Below are 24,606 nucleotides of genomic sequence, written 5' to 3'. Positions count from 1 at the left end.
AATGAGTTTTGTCAATAGGCTTGACTCAATCTTAACTGTCCATCAAGCTTTCATCCAGATTACAGATTTTATGTTAGAACTCGGGGAAAGCAACATGTCAAGGCTAAAGTGAAAAACCAATCCCAAAGTCGAAAATCGAACTATTGCCAGCAGATTCGAAACAAATTCCCTTTTGATTTTTGGTTTGGTTTTTTCTTTATTTCATCCTGAAGTTGTACAGTTCCAAGCTTCCCATCTCGACAACACGAGTTTGGGTTGGCATGCCCATCCGAACTGCCGAACTGGTTGCAAGCCTGCAACCGACAACGGCTGATTGCAGTTGGAACCCCTAATCAAAAAACGTTCATAGCAATTTTCCTTACTCGATGCATGTACATGTATATTTGAAATAAGCAGGATTCATGGCATTTCTGATGCCCTTCATTGAGCAGTACAACAACCAATCTAGTTCATTACTTATTGAAGATCACAATTGCAATAGTTGGACAAACAATATTGCCAGGAGACCCACAGCAGATCATTTATCCACCCAACCAAAACTAATCAAGAGATTCCTTCCCCATGTACCTTCACGATCTCTTCTGAGTAGAGTGATAGGGGAAAAAGATGAAAGACAGCAAATATAAGGATCCGCAATGAACTTAAAACACAAATCTTAGAAATCAGCCCTCCAGTGCTGATGCTCCTGAAATAATTTCGATCAACTCTGTTGTAATAGATGCTTGGCGGGTCCTAGTATATGACAAAACAGCGGGGAGATGATCAGTCACTACATGTAAATAAGATTTTATGCATATATTGGTCACAAAATGTGTCTGTGTAGAGAGAGAGAGAGAGACCTGTTGTATGTAAGAGTAAGCCTATCGAGCATCTCCCCAGCATTTCTGCTGGAACTGTCCATCGCAGACATCCTTGCCCCCTGCTCACTGCATGCATTTTCTAGTACTGCATTGAACAGAACCTGCCATGGTGCAAAAAAAATATTTAAAAAGAAAAAAGCAAGAATGTAAACGAGAAAATGCATAAAATTTAACTCAAATAATCTGGCGTTTCTTTTTTATTTCGTTGTGTGCAGGGCGGGGGCAGAATATCATCACTTCTGCCATCATCAAGTTGAACCAAAAACAGACCTACCAATAGTTGGGACTAAAATAAAACAAAAAAAAAAAGTTGCAAATTAAGAACAACAATTCTTTCAAATACTGTCTAATATCTGGCTAATATTTTATCCAAAACCTCAAGATTTTGAACATGCTACTGATCAAAAAAAGATTTTGAACACGCATACCGGTAGAGATGGATCTCAGACTGAACACTTAAAAGCTTTTAACAAATGGAATATCTCAAATTTTCGATATTTTTTTTCTTTATCATTTGAAATGATCAAATGAGCATCATTAATGATGATGATAATGAAGGAACCTTGCATCCAAGAGACTCCTGGAATAGAGAAACAAAATATAATATAAAAGTACAACAAACTCTCAAAACAGTAATACAGTACTATATATATATATATATATATATAACAATTATCCTCCCACCCACCCCCACCCCAAACAGCCACCCGCTACAATTCTGATGTCCTTATTACCTCCCTTTCTAGATTACCAGTAAGAGCATTGACCAAAGGGATCCACTTCAAACTGTTCAATGTGGATGCCAATGCTCTCACTTCTTTCTTGCCTGAGTCTGGGGACCATCTGTGCTAAAAGTACCCACTCAAATTCCCGCCCCCCCCCCCTAGTCAGTATAAAAATCAAAAGGGAAATAGTTCATTGCTAAAAGTGAGAGTACAAACCTCCACACCCCATGGTGTCAGGGATAAGACCAAATGCTCTAAAGGCTGAGAATACATATATAGGGGTTAGGGACATAGTTTTCAAGGCACCAAGGCGAGGCTAGGCGACAGGAGGGCGCTTTGTCACCTAGTCGCCTGGGTGATTGATTTTTTTAAGTAAAAATCACATATCCTAGGGTAGTTCCCTAGGTTCCATAACCAACTTTCTTTAATAACTATCCATAATTTTCATAAGAAAATTATAAACATTATAAACTTCATGTTTAAGTCTAGAAAATCAACATTTTTATGAGAAGAAAAAGAAGAAAGGAAAGAAAATTCAAAAAATATGGGGGCTGAACCCCTATTTTTGTTATAGGAAAAGAAGAAAAGAAGAAGAAGATGTGGAAGAAGAAATGTGTTTTTTTTTTTATGAATATGGAAGAAGAAATGCGTTGATTAAACAAAAATTTTAAGTTCTTCCCTTATTGGTTCAGATTTTGAAGTCATTGAGAGTTCAATACAGCAGTTAGCAATGTTTGTGTTGATTAAACCCTAACAAATAAGAAAATAATAAAAAGAAATTAGTTTATAAACACAAAAAATGAATATTTTTCTTTAATAATATCTATTTTATAATATTATAATCTCAAAAGAATAACAATATAAAAGAATTTTATTACACAGTATGCAAAACTGCTTGGCGACTGGGCGAGGCGAGCCTCTAAGGGCGCCTTGTCGCCTTGACAACTATGGTTAGGGAGATACAAAGAGATACATATCTGAGATTTTTTTATAGATAAAATTCAATTGATTTCATTAGAAGCAAATGATAAATAGTTCGTTACAAGCATCCCAATATGAGGCGCGAGGTGCAGCCTCACTCATTGATACAGAAGCATCATAAAGTTACAATTGGGCCCAGTACAACTATTCCCTAGTTACCCCTTGTTTAGCTAGAGAATCAGCAAAAGCATTTGCCTCCCTCCCCACCCACTATATAGTTACCTCCATCTGCTGAGTTGACCATTTGAATTTCTTCAATTCATTTCTGTAAACCCAAATCACTGAATCTGGGTTTTTTAGCCAACCCACCACCACCTTGGAGTCCCCCTCTATCACCAAATTTTCCAATCCTAACTCTCTTGCAATCTGTACACCTTGTAGGGCTGCTAAGAAGAGTGCTCTTAAGTTTCCTTGCTTGTCTCTGATGACCCCTCCTATTCCAGCTGGGCCTGGGTTGCCTTGACTACTCCCATCGAAGTTTAATTTCAAAAATCCTTCAATGAGAGGAGCCCAAGCCAACCTTGCCATAACCTTCTGCATTGAACTAGAAGCCACTAAAGACCAATTCCTCCAAATATCATCAAATGTGAAATTTTTGAATAGTTCCACCATTTGTAGCCAGTGTATAACCCTAGTCATTACACACTCCACAATTTGTTGTTTGCTCCTTTCTTTCTCTTGGAAGATTCTGAAATTTCTCTCTTTCCACAAGGTCCACACCACTGCTGCTCTAGTGTACCTCTAAATTACTCTTCCCCTCTTCTTCGGTAACACAAAGGTAGATGGGTCAAACAGCATTTTTAACTCTGTTGGCATATTCCACCTGCACCCAAACAAAGAGAAAAACCAATCCCATATATCTGTAGCAAAAGAACAGGAAATTAGTAAATGATAACAAGATTCACCATCAGATTTGCATAGAGTGCACCAATTCGGGGAAATACACAGAAAATGCCTCTTCTTTTGCAAATAATCCAGAGTATTAATTTTCCCAAGAGCCAATTCCCAACAGAAGGACTGAATTTTAGGGGGAATCACCGAAAACCACACTTCTTTCCAAGGAAAGGACAGAGAGGAAGAGAACCGACAAAGAGCTTTAAAAAAGAAGGCACAAGAAAAGGAACCTTTAGAGCTTGGGAACCAAATTCTTCTATCTGGACAAGAAAGCTCTAAGCAAACACTATCAAGGAGAAGGAGAAACTCTCACAGACAAGTTGCTTCCTCATCCCTCAAACCCCTACGAAATCCGAGATCCCAATTAAGACTTAAAGGCAAAGAAGGAAGAACCAAAAAATTTGAAATGACCTTATTTTTATACAACAAAATAGAATACAAAGATGGAAAAAACTCCTTTAAAGGCCGATCACCAAACCAAGTGTTTTCTCATAAACGAATTAAATTCCCTGAGCCAACATCATACCTGATGTACCTGAGAAACTGAGGGAGGAGGCTATGAATTGCTTTCCAAGGTGCTGCCAAGGTAGCCCTACGCGATACACTAGCATCCCAACCATTCTCCAATCTACCATGTATACTTGCCACTACTTACAACCCACAAGTTTTCTCTCTGAAGAGGCCATCTCCATAACCATTTCACTAACAGAGCTGTATTCTTCTTCCTTACATTCCCTAGACCTAAACCACCTTCTTCCTTTCTTTTACACACAACCTCCCATTTTATCAAGTGGTCCTTTCTAGTCTCTCCGGGCTCCCAAAGGAAATCCTTCATAATTTTTTCTAATTTCTTTTCTTCTCTTGGTGGAATCCTAAAGACAGATAGAAAGTAGATGAGTAGGTTAGCCAAAGTTGATTTTATCAGCGTGATCCTACCTCCCAAAGAGATGTAACTTCTCTTCTAAGCAGCCAATCTCTTTTTTACATCTTTCTATAACTGGATTCCATAACCTACTTTCCTTTGGGTTTGCATCTAGGGGAAGCCCTAGGTAGGTCAAAGGCCACAGGGTGTTATGACATTCTAAGCAATCTGCTATCCTATGTAGGACCATCCCCTCCAAATTAATCCCTGCTATGCAACTCTTGTCCAAATTGATTTTCATGTTTAACACTTTTTCAAACTTCTTGATTAGATTTTTCAATCTCCCGACTTTCCTAATGTCTCCTCCTTCACAAAAAATAATGATATCATCTGCAAATTGGAGATGAGTAAATGGGACATTGTCTCTACCCACTCTCCAACCCCTAAAATTATCTTCTCTGTCTGCCTTAGAGAGAAGTTTACTGAAGAAATCTGCCACTAAAGTAAAAAGGAAGGGTGATAGGGGATCACCTTGCCTTAACCCTCTACAAGTTGGGAATAAATCTTTTACCACTCCATTAACAAAGATAGAAAAATGACAAGATTGTACACACCCAAGCATCCAATTGCACCATCTCTCCCCAAACCCCCGTTGATGCAGAACTTTCAAAAAACCCCAATCAACCATATCATAGGCCTTTTCTAAATCCAATTTGCACACAAAACCTTCCTTCCTAGACCTCTTCATCTCCTCTACACATTCATTGGCTATTAGAATTTGATCAACTATTTGTCTCCCTTGAACAAAAGCTCCTTGATACTGACTAATGAAGGAGGGGAGAATTACTTTGATCCTCAATGATAGGACTTTAGCAATTATCTTGTAAACACTAGTCACTAGACTAATGGGTCGGAAATCCTTTGGATGGCTAGCATCACCTTTCTTTGGAATCAAGAACAAGAAAGTTGGGGCTAACAATATGTGTATTTGAGAATTCCTTAAAGACTTTCATTAAATCGTCTTTCAGCACTTCCCAACAATCCTGATAGAAAGCCATTGTGAATCCATCTGGGCCCGGTGCTTTAGACCCATTCATGGAGAACACTGCCTTTCTTATTTCTTCTTCCTCAAAATCTCTTTCCAGCCAATTTGCTGCCTCCTCATCTGGTAAAGGCCACTCCAGACCTTCTAAGCTTAATCTATCCTCTAGAGGTCTCCTGTAAAGGGATTTAAAGTGGTCCACAAAGATTCTAGCAATTTCATCTTGATTTGATATTAGCTCTCCATTGATTTCCAGCCTAGCCACAAAGTTTTTGCACCTTCTTCCATTTGCAATCACATGAAAGAATTGTGTATTCCCATCTCCTTCCTTTATCCATTTTTTCTTGACTTTTGTCTCCAAGATATTTCCTCTCTCTTAAAGACTTCTTCCAATTCTTTTTTTGATTTGCATCTTAAATCCCTCTCTTCCGCACGGAGATTTCTCTCAATTTCCACATTGTCCAACTCTTCAATCTGGGAAATTAGGGTCAGTTTCCTTTCTTCTAACCTTCCAAAATGATCCTTATTCCACTCCTTTATTTTAGATCTTAATCTTTGCAATTTCTTATGGAATTTGATTCCTTCCCACCTTATTCCTCTTGGTTCCTCCTTCCACTAATCCTCCACTTTCTGAATAAAATCTGGATGCGTCAACCACATGTTTTCATATTTGAAAGGAGCAGGGCCATGTAAGAAGATTTTTGTTCCTAATCTAATGGGGTGGTGGTCTAAAGTGACTCTAGGCAACGCCTTGGAAACCAAACCTTCCCAATGATTTTCCCATCCTCTATTGAACAGAAATCTATCCAGCTTTGAGCATAGTGGGTTTTCCTGAAAATTGGACCAAGTGAAATTGGATTGCAACAGGGAGATCACCTTCAATTCACACAAGTCTATGAATTCATTAAATTTCCTCATACTAGTGGTGATAAACTGATTGGGCTTAGAAGTTTCATTAGAAAATCTTATCACATTGAAGTCCCCTCCCAAACACCAAGCACCTTCCCACAAACCCCAAATTGCATACAGTTCCTCCCACATATCACTTCTCTCTCTACAAGTATTTGGTCCATAGACATTAGTTAACCCCAATTGAATCCATTCTCCACACTCTTGAATTTTACTAATACAGTATACCTACCTATCAATTCTTCCATTGCTTCAAGCACTTCATCCTTCCACAAAATCACTATACCCCCTGAAGCCCCCCAAGATGGAGCCTCAACCCGTCTTATTCCTCTCGCTCTCCACAAACTACTGATCACCCTTCGATCCAATTATGTTAATTTGGTCTCTTACAGCATTACCACATCAAGATCCTCTCTTTTTATTAGGTCTTTTATCACACTCCTTTTCCTTGCACTTCCCAAACCTCTCACATTCCAACTAATTAATTTCATGTTTTCACTTCTTAAATTGAAACCCTCTTTTTATTTTTCCTCCCTACTTTTGTTGCTTCCGTCTATCTCCTCTCCCACTAAATTTGATATCACCCTCTACATCAAGGATCAGCCTTTCCACTTCTGTCTTTTTCCTCTTCCACTTTTTGTTTTTTTCTTCACTCTTTCTAGAAAGCTTCTTTGTCTTCTGAACTCCTTTATCTTTTGTATTCTCCCTTAAGATTGAGTCACCCTTTTCTTGCACACCCTCCTGACTTGTCTCTTCCCTTTTTTTCAAATCCTCAAGAAGCTCAATTATTAGGCCCTCCTTTCCACTTCCTCTCCCCCCCCCTTCTATCTTCTACCTCTCCCTCTTCTAATCTCACAATCCCATCTCCACCCTCTCTCCTTAACCAATCAGGCTGGTTAGCTGGTGTACCTGTTTCAGGCAAAGCACACATATCAGTGGCCAAAACTGAAAGGACACACTACTTGGAGACATTGGATGAGGATCGAAGACAAGTGTGGTTGGGAAGTCCTGTTTGGAGCCCAGAAAATCAGAATCAGCCCCTGAAAATTGCCTGTGTTGAGTGGGAGTGGGATTATTAACAATTCTGGTTGCGCCTAAAACCTTTTCAAATGCACCCCTCTCTATTGCCTTCATACTCATCTTCAAAGTTTCCTCCTGTCTCACTTCCTGTGCATCCTGTTTTTGCTGGAAACAGGAGGTAGTCTCTCTAATTTAGGGGAAGGTGTCATCTGCTCAACTTCGACTGCATGTACTGCCTGCCCAAATTCCTTTGTTTCTTTCGTATTGGTCGATTTTTCCTTTTATTCTCCCAAGAATAGTTCTTCAGTGTTGAAACTCTCTGCTTTGTGCATATCAACCTGCACTGTTTGATCTATACTGCCCAAGCTTGAGTATTCACTCAAGTCTGACTCGTCCTCGCTGGAACTCTCTTCAAATTCTGAGTCTGGTTCCTGCACTTTCTCCTTACCTTTACCACCACATCTATTAAATTTTGGGTTTCGCTTTTCAGGGGAAACCAGAGTTTTCCCTTTGCTCTGTACCCAGATCATTGCCGAACACCGTCTCTGGTATTTTCGGTTTCCTTTGTCACTGACTTGATCGAAGAGGAAGAAGATGGACCAATATTATCATCCATCAAAGGGCTTTCCTTCTGACCCAACAGCTGGGCCCAGAGTAAGTTTTAAGTTACCCAGCCCCTGTTTCACCAACCCAGGCCCATCTTTCTTAATACCCATCATGTGGTTACTTAAAGTGCCACGTGATGGGTTAATAGCCTTTGACCCTAATGGCTCAGTTCTATTCAAACCTGATCCACCAGCTGGCTGACCCACCCCTTCTTTTCAAATTTGAAATTGGGACTGATTCACACGTCTAGGTCCATTGGTCAGCACCTCAGCATAAGACCAGCCGTATGTCTCATCCCTTTCTTTCCTTGCCTTATACACTTCTTCCTCTTTTAATTCACCTTTTCCTCTCCCCAGATTTTGCTTTGTCATTTCAGTGTAATTTCCTTTCTCTTTTCCTGCATCCAATTGACTTCTTCCACGTAGCCATTCTTCTTCTACCTTCTCATCTTCTTCCCTTCTTCCCTCCCTCCAAAGCTCAGCTTCAATGGCTGTTACTAGCCAGGCTGAATAAATGATTCCATCAACCAGTACCTTTACCGAACGCGGGATATCTTCCAACTTTACATTACTCAAACATACTGCAGCTGAGTGGAGGTCTTTAACAAAAAAAACCTTCTAACCTTGCTTTTTACACAAAGTAGCTATTGAGACAAAAACATCTGAAATCCATAGATGAAACGGTAGCTATTGAGACAAAAACGAACAATTACTTTGTCCCTCGCATGCAGATCCTTAGAGTTAGAATGAGGAGTCATTTTGAGCAGTCACAGAGGCTGACTCCAATTGACAACACATAGCCTGGAGTTCCATTTTCTCTTCTACTAACTCTAGAAGGGCCTTACACTTTTCAAAGGGGGCTAAAATAACCGTACTGTTTAACTTCAGCTTCTTTAGTAGCTCTTCAGCAATTCTCTTCCAGTCCTTCGGTGGGGCTGTTAAGGTAACAATAAATTTCTTCTCCCAGTCATTCTTGTGCTTGTTGCAAACCATTCTACAGTCCTTTGTTGCTTGAGCCATAAGCTGCATTTCTGTTACCTCTACTGGCAGTTCCTTCTGCTCCCTCACTTTAGAGTCTCCATAAACCCCCTGTGTTTCTTCTACTAGCTCCCTTCTACTTTCTTCTCTAGCTTTCTCCCATGTAATGAAGTCCTTCAAAATCCCTGAAACTTCTTCCCAGTCATTCCACTTCTTACCTTCAGGGAAGCAGACCATCTGCTTTTTTCCTTCTCCAAAGAATTCCATAAGCACCACGTACCTTCCTTCAGGATTCTCCCTTCTTTCTGCTATATACCTTCCGCCATTAATCTCAATTGAATCTTTGTCTTCAGACTTCCTACTCACCTGAACAGCATCTTCGATGAAAGTCTGAAACCACACTAATGCTTCTACCCCTACCAGCAACACCATGGCCATATTAATTTCTCTGATTTTTAAAGCTTTCTTCCCTTTCACCCTGTAACTTTCAAATAGGAACTGCTTTGCTTCCAACCTTAGAGATCTTCTTCGAGCCTCAGTCTGCTGAAACCTCCCTTCCTCCATGGTTTTCCACTAGGCCCTCTTCTAAAGAGCAAGTTTGTGGATCAGATGATGACTTATTGATGAGATGAGCAAAAAACAACGTTGATCAACGTATTCCTGGTAGCATTGCTTGGGGCATTAGTAATCAGGTCCGTGAACCAACAGAAGGACATTCAATCCCTCGAAGCCGAGGACTCCCTCCTCAGGATCAACAAAGCCATGAAGAAGGCCATGTGGGATTATTATCAAAAAAAAAATATATCAAAGAGATTCATGTCATCCTGGCATTTGCAAACCACAAAACAATGCTTCCCCCTCCTTTAGCTAGACTATCCACTCAATTATGACCATAAAATGTCCATCCACTTGCAGCCAAACCAAGCTCAAGAAAACTAATTTTAGGCCCTGTAACAGGGAGAGAGCTTTTAGGGAATTCTATTCCCCCGTTGGTCTAGAACAGACCATTATCATTTCTCCTGCATCTCCCCTGAAGCCCCCATGATAATCATGAGAGCCATTTTCAACAAAAGGCTTTAATTTTCAATAGATCAAGACCATTGCAAAGAGCTTTTAACAGAACAAGATTAGGACAAGGATAGATTAATAATTTTGAGGAGAAACAACCCAAGGATTCAGCCATCCACACTGAAATATCACACTCATTAGGTCAAAGGAAAATGTTACAGACTTCAAGAATCACCTTCTCACTCATGGTCATGAAGTCCTCATAACCCAGAATCCAAACAGATTTCCAAGAGAGTAAAGCACCAAATCTGAGACTGGTTTTAACTTTTGGAGAGATGGAATAAACTCATAAAACATATTGAATTAAGTTGAAGGGACTGAATTTCTTCTTCTACAAAGCAAGTCCTTACAAGATTATACCCTTCGGTCAGAGATAAGCATACACCTGGTTGTAGCAGAGACTTGGCATCAAATCCCGCTGTCACCAGGGTTTGGGGGTTATGAGTATGGGGGATGGGTTACCCCCTGTTGTGTAGCCCACATATAGGTTAAAATGCCAGTGTCGGAGGAAATATCGGGTTGTCCAAATATAGGAAACATGTCAAAAATGTCAGAAATATCAGATGGAAATTTAGTAAAAACTATAGAAATGGTGGAAACATTGTAAAATATGCAAAAATATAGAATGATATTTTATGAAATAATAAAATAAGCATAGGCACACCTTTTCAAATTATTATCTTGTTCTAAATCATTAAACATAGCTAAGAAACTAAGGTTATAGGCAAAAGAATATGTTTTAAAGTTGTCCTGTAAATCCTAAGATTCAAAATTACATGATAGAATGAGTTAAAGAAAAATTTTAAACTCATAGAAAATGCAAATGGTTCTAATAGATCAATGAAATAATCTTTCCTAGCAAAAAAAAAAACTAAATAATCTATTACACAAAAAAAAACTAATATTTAATTTCATGCTTGAAATGCATATCAAGCTAGCTCAAAGCGGTAATCATGCAAGTTAAGTAGGCAATAACATTGCTACTCTACATATCTACAATATTTTTTTATAGGAAATGGTTACTTTCATTGAAGATTTGAAAAATTACAGATTTACCACCCACAAGATGGATGGAATATAAAAAAAACAAAACCTTCCAAACAAGCCCAAAACAAAGACTCCCTAGTAACTCCTAGCTTAGCTAACATGTCAGCCATTCCTTGCTGACATTCTTACCCATTTAAATTGCAACCCAATCTCCCTATCTAAGCTAATAATCTCTCTTAGAGGCTGCCTAAGTGACCAAACTCACAAGTTTCCAGATTGCATCCACCCTATTACCAGCTTGGAGTCTCCTTCCACTTCTAATTGCTGCATTCCCCATTGTTTCGCCAATCTCAGGCCTTGAAGTAAGGCCATGACTTCTGCCCTCAAGGAATCTCCCATCCCAATCAGGCCCAAGTAAAGGGCCAAGACTTTTCCTTCCTCATTTCTGAATACACCCCCAACTCCCGACTGACCTGGATTACCCAAGGAGCTTCCATCAAAGATTAACATCATCCTGAACTGAGGCGGTGGTACCCAACTTTCTTGAACCACAGGGGAGGGAGAGGAAACATATCTACAATATTGTCACCAGTTTATATTATAATACTATCTCTTGCACTATGCATAGTACTGGTAGCGTTCACTAGGGAATATGTTATTCCAGTAAAATTTCATGTTACTACCCATGGAAATGGAAACATGTGAAAATATAAGGAAATTAAGGGGCATTTTAAACCATGCACACATCAAAGAGGGGGTGATTGGCATCTATAGCTTCCACAGCATCTCAATGTTTCTCAAGATGACTTTCAGCAGCATCAATTGCATGACACCACAGTTCTGGCAGCACCCAATTGCTTAACACAATAAAGGTTAAAAGGTACTAGAATATGAACTTCAGAGGGAGGGCTGCACACCTAATCTTTTTCTGCTTCTAAATACAGCCAAATCCCAATTATGTTTTGAGCAGCACAAACTGTATAGAAAAATAGATTTCTACAACATAAACTATTTTAACACATGCAATAACCACACCAGAAATAAGAAATTGCTACAGTGTTACCTTATAAGTTGTAACAAGTGTTGCATTTCAAGGCCAATAAGGTTTGACCCTACCTACTGCCAGGAAAGAAAAGGAAACAAAAGAGTAATAATGTCCTACTTTCCAGAGGGAGAGTACATACGCACGAAAACTGAAACTCTGCAAGATTCTGAAGAATTTCGCCTTTTGTCTCACCACCTTCAATTTCATAATTGTCCAGGTCACCAAGCTTCCCCCCAGCTTCAGCCTCTCTCTCCACAACCTGACCCAAACAAAACAAAGTTCAGAAAGTATCCAGGAAATTGAAAACACACTTTTCTAAGCAAACAAGATAAGTAACAATAAACATTTATCAAAAAACAAAAAGATAAGTAACAATAAACTAGTCACCTCGGGAGACAATACAGTTGCTAAAGTTGGCATAAAAGAGACAACCGAATGGAACTTGTTGAAGACAATCCTCAAAGCATCATACTCAACATTCTTCAAAATGTCATCAGCAAGAACTGAAACCTAGAAGAACAAGAACCTGAATTATTCACAAAGCCTGTTGAGTGTGCATGTGCATTTGGGACAGGGAAGAGAGTAGTTACTTGGATTAACAATTCATTTAGAGATAAATGATTGTCACTTTTTCAATTCATAAATTTTTGATAATGCACGTGAAAGATGTCTTTGTTGAAGAATCTGACTATTTCTTATAAGCTTTGATATTTATCAACCATAATTTAAGGTGTACTTCACTGATTCTACAGCCAGAATTAGTAATCTATGACCAAAAGCTTGGTTCACCCATTCTTTGAGTTTGAACATTGAACACAATAAAAAGTAGCTACCTAGAAAAATGTCAAAGTGGAATGACAAAGAAGAAGTTCTAATATACAGAAGCAAGCCAGTGGGTCAATGCTCCATTAACACAGCAGAAGCATGGACTGCCTTAGAAGCTCGCGAGGACGCAAATTGTATAGAAATTTTAACATTATCATTGAAGGGGGTTTCAAAGCTGGTAATCGACTGTCTTAGGGATCGGGATGCTATTTGGTGGAGTATCAATGCTATCATCAAAGAGTGCTACTACATCCGCGAATCTTGGAGACTAAACATTCAATATAAGCATGTATTTTGGGAAGCAACCAAGCTCCTGATTGTCTGGCTGCCACGGGTCATAGCGAAAGTTCAGGCTTACAAGTGAGGACAAAATATGTATTCTCTTCTATTTGTTTAGCTGATGTAGGAGGGAGGGCAGCCTCCTGGGTCATTTAGGCTGAGCGGTTTTTTTTTTTTTTGTGTGTGGTTCTTTTTTTTTTTTTTTGCAAAAGAGGAGTGAAATAAAGTATACCAAAATTTAAAAGAATAGATGAATACGAGATGGCAATCAGCTAGCTGGCCTCCAACAAAGATAGAACCAGCCTAAACAAGCACTTGTTCAAATTAAGCTTGCTAATAAGCAGTTCAGAAGGATCCCAAAAATGAATATCCATCCACTTAGAAAATTGGATCTGGCTATGTCAAAGTGATACCCAAAAATATAACCCCATAAATATTTCTATGGGCATATCTACAATAGAAATCCAATATGAAACTATAAGGTTCTTTTTTTTTTGTTTTCTTGAAAAGGTAGTGTAATGTACTCCTATATATGCATATAGTACGCTCCTGTACAACCAGTTGAATGGTGGTATGTACAAATTCAAAGTTAAAGAGGCTGTTATTTTGTCAATGATAAAAGAACATCTCAACATGCTGATTAAAAAACAAAAAGAACATCTCAATATAAAATTTGATGTTCTGATTCTGAGGTTAACATGATTGCTTCTTATAGCCTCAAACATCTCGTACAGGCAGAACCACTTTGTCCCTAAATGAAATCAGAAAATGAATCCAGACTAAGGTAGATGATTTCCTATCATGAAAATTTTCCGTTATTGATCATGAGAGGAAAGCATCTACCCATCCTGTCATCTTCTCTGAACATGTGATGATAGGTGCCCGCCTTCTGAATAATCTCATAACCAAAAGCTTGTTTGTTTATCTTCATGGCAAAGAGGAAATGTGTTACCAGGACCAAGAGCAGTATGTACAACATGTACAACAGGTATATGAGTAGAGACTGACTAAGAGAACAAAAACAAATGATTTGTGGATACAATAATATAACTTAACTATAGGCAACCAAAAGACAAAAAATCACAAACCCACATAAACGACCTAGGCATCACCAGATCAAAGCACACAAAAGAGACCCCAACCAGACCAAAACTAAAGCTCCAAACCTCCAACAAGTAAAAAGCGCCAGATATATGATGCACCACACTCAGAAAATACTGATAATAATAGCATAAAAAAAAAAACATGGCGCTACCCAGAAAAATTAATTAAAACAAAAGCCCCAAATGACACCAGCTACCTTCCATAGGCCCATAGTTGTCAAGGCGATGCCTAGGTGACAAGGCACCTACGGATGGTCACCGCACCTAATCACCTACCTATTTTGTACATGCTACTATGAAACACTCATATTCTTTGTTTTTTTATATTATAATAATTAAATAGATATTATTAAACTAAAACTTGTACTTTGTGGGTTTATATACTAGTTTCTTTTTATTATTTTCTTGTTTTTCAGGGTTCAATCAACACATATGTTAGTGTATGCTGTCTTGAACCCTCAAAGACTTCAAAACCTGAACCAATAAGCAAGTAAGAACTAAGAACTTAAAAGTCTATCCAATAAACACATTCATTATCTTTATCATCAGCAGCACATTCTTCATCCACCTTTTTTTCCTTTTCCTAAAAAAAGTAGCAGCTCAGTTCTACATTTTCTGAATTTTCTTTTCTTTTTTATTTTTCTTCTCATAACTATGTTGATGTTTGAGAGAAAGAGTAACTGAAATTATTAAGAAACAAAAGAAAGGTTCATGAGGTGAGGTGCAAGAGGAAACCCAAAACAGAAATTACAAAGACAGGTTTCTGTCACTGTAAAAAATTTCCCTAACAATGCCACTTTTGGCCCAACTATCAGCTAAATGGTTAAATTCCCTAGGAATCCAGATGAGCTTCACAGTCATGGAACTCAAGATATCTCTTGCCTCCATCAGAAAGTGAGCAAGCCTCCAAGGACCACTATCTTTCTCTCCTAGATAGTTTATGGTGTTGACAGAATCTCCTTTGATAGCTAGACTAAACAATCCATGTACCTTTGCCATATGAAGCCCAATAAGAGCAGCTAGAACCTCAGCTTTGTGGAATCAGTAAGCCCAATGGGTCCACTGAAAGCCCACCGAATGCTTCCATCTCTTCTTCTTAACACACATCCAATTCCAGCTATGTCAGGATTTCCCTATCTAGGAGTTTGGGAAATCTTCGAGGGATGGGGGAAGAAAACAAGATCTCCACTACATTCAGCTGTAGATTATTCAAAGAAATCCCATTGAACTCTGTAAAATTCAGCACCACAAGTTACACAAGTAAGATATATGAGAGATCAAATCACCCACAGATCTACCTTTTTCTCTCTTCCACAAAATCAACTATGTTGATCTTATATGTTTTAACATGAACTGTATACTCTTTTATCATTTAAAGATAATTATCAATGAAAGATGGTTGCTAGTTACCATGGAACCTAGGAAATTACCCTAGGAATCAGGGTTCCTATGTAAAAAATTACATTGCCTAGGTGACATCTAGGAGGGTGCCTAGGCAACTAGGTGACAAGGCACCCACTATTGCCTAGCACCTTGGTGCCTTGAAAACTATGTATGGGCCTACCTTACTGAGGCATTATCAAAAAGACCTCTATATCTTTTTCTCATCACTTTTTTTTTTATTGTCAACAGAATAAAGTATATTCATTATCAGAAAATCTTTCTATCCAAAAGATAAGAAGAGAAAATACAAAACAGCTTAAAGCTGACTCAACAATTGTTCTCTTTTTCCAGCAGTACCAATTACAATTCATTCTCAGCTCCCAGGTCTTGGACACCCCCAAACTAAGTTTTGCCTTCATACCCCAGATTTTGCTAGAGAACCTGCTAGTTCATCTGCAGACCTTGGAATCCACCTGAACAAGCAGTTCAGATTTGTTTCTGCTGCTTGAGCTTCTGTTACTGAAAGTCTGACACACCAAGGAACATCTTCAGAAAACACCCATGAAATTACTACTTGGCAGTCTCCCTCTACAGTAATGTTCATCCAATTATTTAGAACCACAAGTTTTAAGCCTTGCATTAGTACCATTAGTTCATCCCTTTAAGCATTTTAAGTCTTGTGCTTCTTCCTCCTCACTTTCAACATCTAGATGATATCGCTGATGCATAGACTTATCAAAAACAGAAAACAGATGATGCACAGAACAAGCACATCACATCCATCCCAGACATTGCCCCAAAGGTTCACGCAATCCATACCCAGCACTAGTATTCCCCTTCCACCTGCACTATTCTTTACATGATGATCATCTGGCACCAAGAACCTGCCTAAGAAACAACACCCGGCTAGGTGCGAAAAAGTTACATGAGATGCACTTTATTGTAATATTTATTACAACGGGTCCAAGTTATCAGTTTTTGTGCTCATAGACTGATACATCCTATCATTTATATTACTTATGTTTCATTGTAGTGTTTTATCATTGAAACACAAAAGATTCAAGGATTTTGTGAAAAGAGAAAGAAAGAAAGAAAAAGAGAGAGATAGAAGAAAAGATGAAATCAGAATAACCTGGGTATAGTTTAATGGATTCTTCTGCAATTCAGTTATGGATATCTCAATATCTTTCTTTGAGTCACGTACAAGCTGTGCTTTTGCCTTTTCCCCCAAAATGACATATTTAGTTTCCTTATCAGGACCTGATGTCAGTTGATCAAAAGGTAAGTTTACAACGGTTTGCTTATCATTGCTGACATTACAAAAAATAAACAATAATTGTCTGTGTTTTCATATCCTACCAGAAGTCCACTTGTAAAGCGACTTGCTGACCTTGACTGATGTAGAATTAATTCCGCCACAAAGACCCTTGTCAGATGAAATAGTAACAATAACATTCTTCTTGACATCAACACCTAGCATTTTTTTTTTATGAATGAGTAATCAATTTTATTATAGAGAAAAAGGGAGAGTCAATCAGCCTTGGAGGAGAGAAAGAACAAAATACAGTGTGTAGGCGAGAAAGAACATGTAGAGATGCATGAACACATCCATCCATCCAAATACTTTCAGTTCAAAGCACTACTATAGGTAAATAGAAGAACTAGAAAATAGAAAAGGAAAGACAAGATCAAATGAAAAATAAAAGAAAATAAAGATGATAAGGAAGAAATAGAATTATTCTTTTAGTACGAATGCTTTAACTTTTTCAAAATTTTGTTCGAAGTTTGCTTTATTGCCAAACTTCAAGTCAAAATTTCAGTTTGACCCAGGTAAAAAACTGCTCCAAAGTCAAAATTTAAATCCTCAAAGTTTAGCATAACCATTACCATGTTCGGAAGTTGGAATTAAATAGAATGAATTGCTTGTACTAGAAGCAATATTATTCTTTTATAATATGAGAAAATCTTTCATAACACTTCCATTTCTAGGATGCCCAGGCACTGAACAAATTGCATTCTACTGCAAGCATCCCCAAATTCCGGGCCTCAAAAATCATTCCATCTAAAGGAAGAACTAAATTTTCAACTCTACCATTCTTATTGCCATAAAGGACACAAACTGATGCAAGAGCTAACAAGTCAGATCTTTGATATTTTAAATTTTAAGTATTTTTGGCGCTTTTAGATGGTAAAGGTATTGTTACAATTTTTCAGTAGCTATTTTCAAATTATTAGAGTCATCAGTAATTTTCTGATGGATGTAAGATTTTGTTTTCCTAATTGGATATAGAGTTATTTTAGCAATGCAAAGTTATTCTAGTAGTTAAGTAGCATTTGTCTTGTTCCTAGTTGTAAGTCAAAAAGGATGTCTTATTTAAGCTCTACAATGGATCCTCATTTAATATAGCATTCACCAAAACCCCTTTTCTGGAGTATAAACTTCAGAACACCCATTTCTTTCTCTTGAAAAATGTTTTCAATTGTTATTTAGAGAGAGACTTCAACCACCAGACCCAGGGCAAAAGAACGAGATGTTCCAATAGTATGGGAGAGATTAGACAAGTAAAGAAAGGAATAGCATTAAAAATGATGCAGAACTTTGAAGAATTAAGAAATAAAAAAAAAAAAAAAACATTTTTAAGGAAATGTGTAAAGTAACCACATGTTCTCAGATTCCATAAAAAAATGGAATAAGCAAACTTGACAATAGAAAATGTATAATGAAGGTTAATATTTAATAAACATACTAGGAGTATCCCCAAGAAGTGCCGTAAATGGCTGCCATAGGCCACGTGAATTTTCAGCTCTAACTTGAATTGCTCGTAGCTTTGAAGCTGCCACCATTTTCATTGCCTTTGTGATTTTCTGAATATTTTTTACACTCTTCATCCGATTCCTAACTGCATGAGGAAAAAAGAGAACCATAAATTAACTAGTTTAGTTGTCAAGTTTTACTTAATAAAAGTCACCCTATCTTGCAAAGAGAAATGAAGCAAGATAATGATTCCTACCTACTTGAGTCGAAATAGCACGTGCACCCTGAGGGGCCAAATCTCTGCACATTCCAATATTCAATTAATTGACTAAACAATAAATAGAGGCACTAATACTTGGAGGAAGTAGTTAAAGAAGGCAAATGGTAATCTGCATCCAACACAGTCTCAATTAAAATAAGCAGCTATAAATCATTAAAAACTCCACCGAAGTCCCAAAATTGTCTGTGGATAGACTATCTTTTAACGCAATTTTTATGAGATCAAAGCAGTATGTGGATATATTATAGGACAAGGAACAGGAATCATCAGCTTCAGTGATTAATCCTCAGTATATACCTTTAGAATAATCAGTGCAAAACTGAAAACCATCTCTTAACATTAATTGCATGACAAACTGGTTATTTATGGAGCTCTTCAACCGTCCCCGCCCCCTTCCCCCTTGAGAGGCGGACTAAAGAACATTTACCAGTTGAACTTAGAATTCTTTGATTTAGTTTTACCCCCGATCAGTGAACTTTACAAGTTGGACGCCCGTTCAAGACTAATTTTTTGTTCTTTTCTTCTAAACTATAAACCATCAAAGATCTTAACATGATTACCACGTTATTTTGAGTTCAAATCGTGATAATTTTTTCCAAATATTCTCTTTAAGAAAACGCGGGCAAATATCCCACCTCCACCAATGTCCAAACCCCTAATTGGTGTCCGAAAAACAAAAAAAAAAAAAAGAAAAGAAAGAAATCTCCTAATGAACATTATTTTCTCTGTATCCAAGGAAGGAAAAATAAGAAAACACAAGGGAACGAAAATGAGATCAAAATGGGAAAAGCAGTGTTAGGAAAACTGAAGCCATAAAAAAGGATGTATACATATATATATTATCGACATTGACAAATTGGGACGATATGAAATGGCTTAGGGTTAGCTTACTCAGAAACAATCGAAGATCGAGCGGCATTAATGGAGTTGGAAGACATCAGTGGCAGGAAACGCCTCCCTTCTCGTCTCAACGCAGCCATCGCCATTGTTGATCAGCTTCTTCTTCTTCTTCTTCTTCCACGAATTTGGGGCTTTCTCTCGTTTACAGCGGTCGAGCGTCTGAACCAGGTCAGAAGGCAGAAAGAATCCTGCGATTAGGACTTTGGAGAGCAAATGAACACCTACGGCGATTATTGATAGACAAAATGCGCCGAGAGCGTACTGCGCACTAAACCAACCCTGCGATCCGGCTTTTGGTGAGTTAAAGTAGATTCCCATCTGACGTAAGTAAGGGCTGAGAACAGAGGGAATCATGCGATTTTGAGTTAGTGTAACAGGCCCAACCCGAGCCTGAACCAACCTGGTACACGGGCTGGGCTTGCGCCAAAAAAGTTCAAGTTTTTTTAAGTTTTCGGTAACGAGTAAATATGCACTTCTTTTTTTTTGTAAGCAGTAAATATCCACTTCTTTCTGCGGCCCCGTTCGTTTGTAAACAGTGCAGCTTACCTTTTCTTTTGATTTTTAAGATTTTCAGGTGAATAATAAAATTATATCTCTATCCATCAAAAGTAACTCTTAAAATATGTAAAATGGTCTCATCAGGTTTTGTGAAAATTTTTAAGTAGTAAAGCTACCACTTGAGATGGATAAGTTTTACCTAGGAAAGTAAAGATAAATTTACTGTGGGGCCTATTGCTTAATGCAAAAAGAACATAAAAAAGTTGGTTAATAGGAAAAAGTTACCCATTGACCAACTTTACCATGCATATTTACCTATAAAGGAATGAGGCCTATGTGGCAATGTCAAATGAATTATATATGTATTGATAATTTATTGCCTTTCAACTTATTCTATAGTTTATACTAATATTTTTAATTTATTGTGCTAATTGAACCATTGCTTGCCCAGAGACCAATTAGACTAATTGAATTGTTATTTGACTTAGGTTTTAGCTTATACCCTCAATCTTTTTGAGGGTATGTTTATTTGAATAACATTTGAAATAGAAGAATTGCATTTTCTTTTTTCTGTTTTTTTTTTGGCTTCACGGGTGTGAACATCCCGTTTGAATCGAGCATCACTTAATGGCCATGAGAGGAGCCGCCACCCATCAACCATTTGAACAAGGGAGTGATGGGCCTCCCTTGTTTTGAGAAAAATGACTCCCAATCCCTATAACAAAGACTTTAGGCACCAAAGGGAAGGAGAGAGAAGGTGTTAGGCACCCCTCTCCCTTTCTTATCTTGTGAATGCCAATCAAGATAAAAAAAAAAAAAAAAAAAAAAAAAAAAAAAAAAAACATTCTTAATGAAAAGTTAAATGGCTTCCTCCAATTCAATGAGGGTTTGTCATAAAGAGAATGCTATCTTACATGGCTTGATCTTCTCTTTCCCTCTTCCCACGTGTGGGAAGCCCTTAAGGAGCAAAGGGGCAAAGTGTCTACACATTCTACCCCCTTTTTATCCAAGGCCTCCCACACTTCTACTCGAAGGAGAGAGATGATGAAGCCATGAATGATACAACCCACCATGAACTTCCCTCTAAGTCAAATTCATAATCCCCTAATCCAAATAGGATGCATGCGTTAGTTTATACAAAAAGAAAAACATAAATGACTAGTCAATAATAAGAGGACCGAATTCATACATAACATCCTCATTCATTCTTAAACAAAATTAACTATAAAAGTAAGATGAAAGTAACAAAAGTCAAATAAAAACGCAGATATTTTCAATGAGAAAAGTTCGAAAAAGAGACCAAAATAATATAAAGAAAAAAAATCTGCATATTCATTCATGTTCAAACAAACTAACCAATTGAAATTTTTCTATTGGCCAAAAAAACAAAAAATAAAGAAAATAAAGAAAATAAAAAGTGAAAAGAAAAGAAGTTGTAAATTCTATTGAAAAGTTACCTCACTTGTGGCTTTTCTCTAGGACTATTGGGAATGTTATGTAAAGGCTTTGATGGGTGGACCGAAATAGGACTTCCCCTCTTCCTTCTTAGACGAATATGATGGACTGAGATAGGTTGACCTTAGAAATATAAAGGAGGAATATAACGAGAAAGATGGAGGGAGCTTGAGAGAGAGGTGTAGAGGAAGAAGAAGATTAGAATAGGGAGATGGGTAGGAGAAGGTGGTTCGGTGATGGGAAGAGTGAATGTAGAGAAGAGTCTTCAGTTGAAGATGAGTGGTGTTTAAGGCTGGGAGAGAGTCAATGGAGTGAAGAACCTTTGGGTGAAGATGTGTGAGGGTCGAATCTTGGGAAAGAGAGAAGTAGAGAGAGACCATAGCCCTTTTTAATGAAGTGGACTTTTAATTTTGGTCAAGAAAAAGCAACTCATTGGGAGCTACCTATGATGGATTCAAAGGAGGAGGGTGAGCACCTAGAGACCCTTTGGGCTATTTAGGAACCCCCCCCCATATTGATCTCATACAAATGGATCTTCTTTCCTTTCTTTTCCAAAAAATCTCCATATTTCTTAAAGAACAAGAAACATACCTTCTTTGTACCTGGCTTTGCTTAAAAGGAAAAGCTGCATGCCTTTTTTAGGAAGCAAACAGAGCTCTTCCAAAAATGGTAAGGGCACCTAGATCTTGCCAAAAGGTAAGCAAGCAATCTATGGTTGGCAAGGACCTCCCTGCAAATATTTTCAAACAAGATTACAAGCAGGGACTAGGCTATAATTGTCAAAAGCCAAGGAAGGACATGGACGTCCTTGATTGAATTTGGGAGTTTTTAGAGAGATCCAATGGCTAGGTAGGTGACAAGCATCAAGGGGGTTCTTGAAAACTTGAGAGGGGTGTAAACGACTAGACGTTTCGGATTTAACCCGATAGGTGAGATCGCAGAAACGTCCTTGATGGAAGGGTGAAACAGGCATTTTATGGCCTGTGTTTTCCAAACCACCGATTAAAAGATGACAATGGGTTTAACTGGGTTTGGCGGTGACGATCAGTGACGTTTTTCTCAGATGGAGGGTAAAATGGTCATTTCAAGGTTCAAAGTCGAACTGATCGTCAATCGAGAGGCTGATAAAGGTTTGGATAAGGTCTAATGGTGTTTTGTAGTGCCAATCTTGAATTCGGAAAGTATCAAGTGATAGGGGTTGTTGATTTAGAGTCCTTCTAGATGAAGGGTAATGTAGATCAGGGGGTTCAAAAAGGTTTAGATGAGGTTTGATGGTGGGGAATGGTGTTTCATAATGTGGATCTTGAGTTTGGCGGGTATTGGGCGATGTGAGTGGTTAATTCGGAATCTTTTTGGACGAAGGGTAAAATTATCATTTTGAGGTTCAAAATTGAAAGGATCATCGATCGGGGGGTTGATAAGGGTTTGGACGAGGTTTGGTGGTGTTTCATAGTGCAAATCTTGATTTCGAAGGATATTGTGCGATTGATTCGGAGTCTTTCTAGATGAAGGGTAAAATCATCATTTTAAGGTCCAAAATCGGATGGATCATTGATCAGGGGGTTGACAAAGGTTTAGATGAGGTTTGATGGTGGGGCATGGTGTTTCATAATGTAGATCTTGAATTTGGCGGATATCGGGCGATGTAGGTGGTTCATTTGGAATCTTTTTGGATAAAGGGTAAAATTGTCATTTTGACGTTCAAAATTGGACGGATCGTTGATCGGGGGTTAATAAGGGTTTGGATGAGGTTTGGTGGTGTTTCATAGTGTAAATCTTGATTTTGGAGGATATCGTGTGGTTGATTCGGAGTCTTTCTAGATGAAGGGTAAAATCATCATTTTAAGGTCTAAAATTGGACGGGATCGTCAATTAAGGGGTTGACAAAGGTTTAGTCGAGGTTTGATGGTGGGGAATGGTGTTTCATAGTATAAATCTTAAGTTTGGCGAGTATCGGGCAATGTGAGTGGTTCATTCAGAATCTTTCTGGATGAAGGGTAAAATTGTCATTTTGAGGTTCAAATTCGGATGGGTTGTCGATCAGGGGGTTAATAAGGGTTTGGATGAGGTTTGGTGGTGTTTTATAGTGCAAATCTTGATTTTGGAGGATATCGTGTGGTTGATGCGGAATCTTTCTAGATGAAGGGTAAAATTGTCATTTTAAGGTCCAAAATTGAACAGATCGTCGATCAAGGGGTTGACAAAGGTTTAAATGAGGTTTAATGATGGGGAATGGTGTTTCATAGTGTAGATCTTGAGTTTGGCTAGTATCGAGTGATGCGAGTGGTTCATTCAGAATCTTTTTGGATGAATGGCAAAATCAAAGAATTTATAGCTGAAATTTGGCGTGATTGGTTGTTTGAAGGTTTGGTTTCATGTAATGTGGCCTGATCGGGTAACAGGTATGGTGATGTGGCATAATCGGGACCATCAAAAGGGAATCTTATGGATTTAACGGTGAATTTGAGGGTATTTGAGTTAAATTTGGTTTATTGGGGTTTTGACATGTTTTGAGGAAGTTGGTGAGGTTTGATCAGGCATTTGGAATGTGAAAAGTGGGTTAGAGAGGGGACCGAGCAAAAATTGGGTGTTGACAACGGGCCTCACAAAATGGGTGGCCCATCCCTTAAACCCATAACCCCCTAATCCAGGTGCAGGTGGGATTTGATTCCAAGTTTCTTAGCTACAACCACCAAGTGACCTTACCAACTAGCTAGTTGGTGCCTTGTAATGTTATTCGAAGCCTTCTTATCAATTATGCCTTAAAAAATTGAGCACTCAAATATGTGATGCTCATAATCTTAGAAATCAATTTTTAAAATTTAGCTGACCTTTTGAAATGTATATTTCAGATGAGACCTTATCAAACATCTTGAGATTGGGCAAAAACTACTTATAAACCAATAGAAAAGCTAACCCAAAAACCATTGTTTTAAAAACCGGATTGGATTGGATGATCAGATCGTTAGATCTAGGAATCGGTCATACTTTTGTGTCCGATTTTGGGTTGGACCACTTTTTATGAAAAAACATTAACTTTGTCAAACAACCACTCACCCGAGCGGTTGAACAGCTAAACCATTCGACTTGGGCAGTGGTTTGTGGATTTTTGGTCAATTAATCTTTCTCCCTCTCTCTCTTATTATGCTATT

At 38.1% G+C, this 24,606-nt stretch overlaps 1 protein-coding gene across 1 annotated transcript; it reads right to left on the bottom strand.

The window, feature by feature from the left end:
• Positions 1-382: 382 nt before the first annotated feature.
• Positions 383-19,744, bottom strand: LOC104611718 (ATP synthase subunit gamma, mitochondrial-like). The gene is made up of 9 exons (XM_010278904.3): positions 19,493-19,744; positions 18,578-18,621; positions 18,314-18,466; positions 16,926-17,039; positions 16,699-16,826; positions 12,364-12,486; positions 12,116-12,235; positions 840-961; positions 383-732 (listed from the first exon to the last, which is right to left on the bottom strand). Exons 1-9 carry the CDS (start codon positions 19,585-19,587, stop codon positions 663-665), a joined length of 969 nt encoding a protein of 322 aa, XP_010277206.1. The 5' UTR covers positions 19,588-19,744; the 3' UTR covers positions 383-662.
• Between the last annotated feature and the right edge of the window lie 4,862 nt (positions 19,745-24,606).

Source organism: Nelumbo nucifera, chromosome 8 (assembly GCF_055504915.1).
Source record: "Nelumbo nucifera cultivar China Antique chromosome 8, China Antique-T2T, whole genome shotgun sequence".
Classification (NCBI taxonomy): Eukaryota; Viridiplantae; Streptophyta; class Magnoliopsida; order Proteales; family Nelumbonaceae; genus Nelumbo; species Nelumbo nucifera.
Note: the sequence above shows the minus strand (reverse complement) of the source record. Positions and strands in the feature narration are given on the sequence as shown.

Coding starts and splice junctions, on each gene's coding strand:
- LOC104611718 (XM_010278904.3), bottom strand. CDS start 19,587: ATGGCGATGGCTGCGTTGAGACGAGAAGGGAGGCGTTTCCTGCCACTG. Junction 18,622..19,492: donor CGATCTTCGATTGTTTCTGA/GTAAGCTAACCC, acceptor TGGAATGTGCAG/AGATTTGGCCCCTCAGGGTG. Junction 12,487..16,698: donor ATCCATTAAACTATACCCAG/GTTATTCTGATT, acceptor TTGTTCTTCTAG/GTTTCAGTTCTTGCTGATGA.